The sequence below is a fragment of the Saimiri boliviensis genome, chromosome 2 (assembly GCF_048565385.1).
Source record: "Saimiri boliviensis isolate mSaiBol1 chromosome 2, mSaiBol1.pri, whole genome shotgun sequence".
In the NCBI taxonomy this organism is placed as follows: domain Eukaryota; kingdom Metazoa; phylum Chordata; class Mammalia; order Primates; family Cebidae; genus Saimiri; species Saimiri boliviensis.
In genome coordinates this window covers 207,433,101-207,438,868 of record NC_133450.1, presented here as the reverse complement: position 1 = coordinate 207,438,868, position 5,768 = coordinate 207,433,101, and the positions used below count along the sequence as shown (strand labels likewise).

Here is a 5,768-nt window from a genome sequence, read left to right as displayed (position 1 = left end):
TTATTTTATATGCTCTAGGATGATTTATGTAGTACTGTAACTGGTCTTTAAAAGCTTGGTGAAACTCTCTTTGTGAAATTATCTGGACCTGTTTGGTCCTATTTGAGGGAGGGTAGTTCCTTAATAAATTTCTTCTGCAGAAATGAATAGTTTCTATCTTTAACACAGTCAATTTAATAAACTGTATCTTCTCAAGAAATTATCTACTTCATAGAGTTTTTCAAACTTTTTTACATAAAAGTATATAATGGACTCTCAAGATTTTTTAAATTTCTTTTGTTTCAACAATTATTTCCTGCTTATTCTTTCTAATTTTATATATTTGTGCCTTTCCCCCTTTTTCCTGATTAAGCTACATAGTATTTCTATTTTGTTAATATTTTTCAAAAAAAGATTTTGATTTATTAATTAGTTCTGCTTTTTAATACTCTGGTAAATTCTGTTTTTAATCTTACACATTATTTTGGTTACTTTGTTGTTGTTCTTCTGCTTTTAGAACTGGGAATTTATTTCATTCTTTTATTTTCTTGATACAAGTGTTTAAAGACTGTGGTAGGCAGAATAATGACCCCACTGAAAAAGAAGATTAAGGTTGAAGATACCATTAAGGTTGGTAGTCAGTGACCTTGAGATAATCCACAGTTATCTGGGTGGGCTCCATCTAATGACATCGGGAGAATCTGCAGCCCATTCTGGGGCAGGTTTCTGCCACGATGCCACAGAGGCCAGGACAGGAGAGGAGGCGGCAGCAGTCAGTAATTCACCAATATCCCTTCCGGTGAGAAGAAACTAAATTGTCATGTGACTTGGCAGTGAAAATGCAGCAGATAGGACACTAGCAGCAGCTGAGAAATGTGTTTTCACAGTGGGGCTTGCTGTGTCTTCCTCTAGCAGCCCCACGAGAAGAACAGGCCTGGCTAGACTACTAGTCCAAAAGGGATAAGAGACTCGTGAGGCAGAACCACTCCAGCCGACCTGACAGGCACAGTGAACAATGCAGCATGGTGGACAAAGGGATGGACCGCTGGAGAGAGGGTCAGCATATGTCCTCCCTCCTCCCTGCCTTTGTGGTTTAGTCCAAACCCTACTGTCCCCCACATTCTCTGGTTGCCCCACTCTGTGACATCACAGACAGCCTCCTGTCCACTCTGCCAGCTGCAGGTGAGTGAGGCTCATCCAGGCGTCCCCAAACTTTTTACACAGGGGGCCTGTTCACTGTCCCTCAGACCGTTGGAGAGCTGCCACATACTGTGCTCCTCTCACTGACCACCAATGAAAGAGGTGCCCCTTCCTGAAGTGCGGCGGCGGGCCGGATAAATGGCCTCAGGGGGCCGCATGCGGCCCGCGGGCCGTAGTTTGGAGACGCCTGGCTTAGACCTAAGGGTAGGAGGGGGTAATCTTTCTGTGCTAAAATAGAAAATGTCCCCATCACTCCTGGACACCTATTCACTTTGCTGCAAGAAGTAAAGTGCTATAAGAACCCCTATTTGCCTTGACCCCACCGTTTCTCTCTCTCTGGGTCCCAGTCTCCCCACCTGTGCTGAAAGACTCCTAAGAGCTCCTCCAGCTCCAGAAGTCTTCCTGTTTGATCTCATTGATCTTTCTTATTCTGATCAAAGTGCTGTGGGGTCCCTAGAGACCTGAAACTCACAGCCCACTGTGGACAACCCAAGGACCCTTTCAATTGGCTCCTGCTTCCCTCTAGAGGTGGGCATTGGTAATGCAAGAAACGCCACACTCCACTCCATCCCAGCCAGCATCTCAGTGATACTAAACGCTTACGGTATGCCAGATATCCTGCAAAGCACTTGACATCTTTATGTCACCAAATCCTTGCAACGGCACTCTGTGGGGAGGTTTTACCATGCCATTGTAAAGACTGGAAAACTGAGGTTTAAGGAGGCTAAACTGCTCGAAATTACACAGCAAGATGCAGGAGGAATTAGGATCCGAAGTCCATCTAAGTAAAAAAAAAAAAAAAAAAAAAAAAAGTGTGCTCTTACCTGTGATGCTGTTCTGCCAGGCTTCATCTGGAGCCTTTCCACTTAAAAACCACTTACCATCAACTCTTGGAGGTCAAGGTGTTTCTGAACATCTCATTCTGGAATTGCATAGACAGAATAAGCTCTGCCTTCAGTTAAAACGACATTAAAATCCCAGCTGTTCCTCTTGGCTGCCACACTTGAACAAGTCACCTTTCTGAGACTCAACTCCCTCCATCTGGAAAATCGGACAAAGTCCTGCCTTGCAACGCGGAGACAAAAATGACATGAGCTCAGCGATGACAAAGGATCTTCCCAAATGCTCAATGAATGTCAGTGATCTTGACACCATGTCTGTGTCTATTCCCATTACTTTCTGAGATTAAAGAAAAAAAAAAAAAAAAAGCAGCCAGGCACAGTGGCTCACGCCTATAATCCCAGCACTTTGGGAGACCAAGGTGGGTGGATCATGAGGTAAGGAGTTCCAGACCAGCCTGACCAACATGTTGAAACCCTGTCTCTACTGAAAATACAAAAATTAGCTGGGCGTGGTGACACACACCTGTAGTCCCAGCTACTCAGGAGGCTGAGGCAGGAGAATCATTTGAACCCGGGAGACAGAGGTTGCAGTGAATTGACCAGAGTATTAAAAAGCAGATCTAATTAATAAATCCTAATCTCTTTTGAAAAAAATTAACAGCAAGTGAGTGGCAGTGGCAGGACCGGGACCAGCAAGGCTGGGCTTCATCATCATGCTGCCATAGGACCTGGGCCCAGCTGGAATAATGGAGCCACGTGGGAAGACAATGAGCATGGAAAGCAGTCTGGAGCACCTCCCCTCAGAGCAGCCAGTTTACAGACACTCTCATGACTCCAAGGTGGTATTACCGTTCCCATTTTCCAGATAAGAAAGTGAGGCCAGTGGCTGGGCACAGTCACTGATGCCTGTAATCTCACCACTTTGGGAGGCTGAGGCAGGAGGATTACTTGAGGCCAGGTGTTTAAGACCATCCTGGGCGGAACAGCAAGATCCTGTCTCTACAAAAAGTAAAAAAAAAAAAAAAAAAAAAATTAGACAGGAGTGGTGTCACACACCTGTAGCCCCAGATACTCAGGAAGTTGAAGCAGAAGGATCACTTAAGCCTAGGAGTCCCAGGCTGCAGTGAGCTATGATTATGCCACTTCACTCCTGCCTGAACTACATAGACTGTGTCTCAAAAATAAATAAATAAAATAAAGTGAGGCACAAAAAGATTACAACCCAAGAGCACACACACACCTAGAGGGAAGGCAAATCTGACTCCTACTAAACATGAGCTTGTCTGTGTGGGCTGCCGCATCTCCTGGGTGCTGCTGCCATAGGACCTGGCAAAGGAGAGATTCACATTTTTCAGCAGCAGTCTTAAGTTCATCTAGAAAACAACGCTGTCCAGAGAACAGCGCCAGACCCCCAACATCTGCGGTTCAAGGCGGCAATGCTACAGGTAAAGACTGGCAGAGCAGAGGCTCCAGATCCTTTCCACAGTGGAGGAAAGATGAGCCCTCACGGTGGTGGGCCCAGGCAGGTGGGCCTGGAACTCCTGGCCACAGGGAGCTACAGCAGGGGAGGGCCTAGTATGACCCAGGGCTTAGATAACAATGGCTTTCTGGGATTGGAGCTGCAAAGCCAGGAGCCCCAGTGCCCTTCCCTCCTCCCATCGCCCACCAAAGCACGGGGTCCAAGATGTTCTGTTGTTGCTGCAAGGCCGGTGAGGGCTCTTCCACCACTGCTGGCTTCCACAACCCAAGGGTGTTCCAACAGCATCACCCACGGTCCTCTGGCAGGTTCCAGAGGTGGGTGTGTAATAGTGTCAGGAACACCTGAATGATTTCTCTGGGCCTCTGCCTCCCTGGCCACCTCCTGCTGGGACCCTCGCAGATTTCTTTCAGTCTTCTGGGAGTACGGAAAGGCCATAGTTACTCCAGCCTGGAACGACACAGCCTAAAGACTCTATCAGTTATTAGAGATTCATTATTAGGTAGTAGATATTCATTGAAATCACTGGCTTTAGCCCTCCACGGCAGTTTATTTATTTATTCACTGAGTTCATTGAACTTTGCTTTTATTTATTTGATTTTATTTATTTATTTATTTATTTTTTGAGACGGAGTCTCATCCTGTCGCCCAGGCTGGAGTGCAGTGGCACCATCTTGGCTCACTGCAACCTCCAGCTCCCAGGTTCAAGCAATTCTCCTGCCTCAGCCTCCTGAGTGGCTGCTGAGTAGCCGGGATTATAGGTGTGCGCCACCATGCCTGGCTAATTTTTGCATTTTTAGTAGAGACAGGGTTTCATCATGTGGGCAAGGCTGGTCTTGAACTCCCAACTTTGTGATTTGCCCGCCTCGGCCTCCCAAAGTGCTGGGATTATAGGCACAGGCTACCACATCTAACTTTTTTTTTTTTATTTTTGTGTCTCTAGTAGAGACAGGGTTTCACCATGTTGGCCAGCCTGGTCTTGAACTCCCGACCTTGTGATTTGCCCACCTCAGCCTCCCAAAGTGCTGGGATTATAGGCACAGGCCACCACATCTAACTTTTTTTTTTTTTTTGTATCTTTAGTAGAGACAGTTTCACCATGTTGGCCAGCCTGGTCTTGGACCAGGCTGACCTCATGATCCACCTGCCTGGGTCTCCCAAAGTGCAGGGGTTATACATGTGAGCCATTGTGCCTGGCCATAATTTTATCAGATGGTAGTTTAAACTCTGCCTTGGCTGCTTACTGAGCTTGGACATGTCGCTGACCCTCCCTCTCTAAACCTCAGCATCCTTCTCTCCAAAATGAGGGTAACGAAAATATATTGCCCACTGCACGGGCTCTTAGGAGGAGGAAGGGAGGCACCGTGTGTAAGTGCGTGCACCAACAGTAACTGTGGACGTGTATTAGGATCAGTTGGGCCATGCTGAGGTAATGAGTCAACTCTAAAATCTCAACTGCTTTACCCAGCTTGAGGTCATCCTTAGCTCATGCAAGCAAACTTTTATTTTCAAAGCCGTGAATTATTTGAGGGGTCTCTGAGTGGAGTACAACCAAGATGGGTTATTCACGCATCACTCAAAGCCTTTACCCAGGATACGTTTATTCCTGTTCTTTCAGATCTGAACACAAATTCGCTCCATAGTGCTGTGCCAAACAGACATTCACGCCTCCCCTATGACACCCGCGTGATGCTCAAAGCATGCACCCTTAGGAGGCTCTGAACATTCTAGCCGGCTGCACCCATGCGGGTTCTCAAGGCTGCACAGCTGCTGGGCGTCTCCACGAGGAAGACAGCAGTGGACAGGAGTCATGAAGACTGATTCAGAAACTCCCCTGCAAGAGGAGACGACATCTGAGCCATCCCTGTGCCACCAGCAAGAGTCACTCCAGCTTCTGAAAAAGCCACCGTGGGGGGAGCTGCCTCCAATTAAAGTCCTTGGTCACATCAGAGGATATGTCTCTCCTCTTTCCCCCTTTCCCAGCCCTACCTCTGACATTCCTAAGAACATGGAACAATTAGACCCTGCCACCTCTTGGAAAGAAACATGGTTTTATCATTTTAACACATTAACACATTTTGTTTCAGTCACTCCTAACCAACCTAACAACGAAGCCTCCTCACGCCACTGTCAAAAATGTCCAGAGCTTGAGGGCACAATTCTGCTCACCTACTGTGCGACTTCATTTGATGCTCAAGGCCATAGGGAAGAGCAGAGCAGGTTGTGAAAAACTCCGTGAACAGCAGCCCTAGAGTTATGCAATGTGTAGC

The 5,768-nt window shown here is 46.9% G+C and overlaps 1 protein-coding gene across 1 annotated transcript; it reads left to right on the top strand.

Moving 5' to 3' along the window:
* Positions 1 to 564: 564 nt before the first annotated feature.
* TEX53 (testis expressed 53) lies at positions 565 to 5,220 on the top strand. Its single transcript, XM_074390363.1, has 4 exons — positions 565 to 609; positions 1,077 to 1,161; positions 3,641 to 3,802; positions 5,117 to 5,220. The coding sequence occupies exons 1-4, from the start codon at positions 565 to 567 to the stop codon at positions 5,218 to 5,220; spliced, it is 396 nt and encodes a 131-aa protein (XP_074246464.1).
* Positions 5,221 to 5,768: the final 548 nt, after the last annotated feature.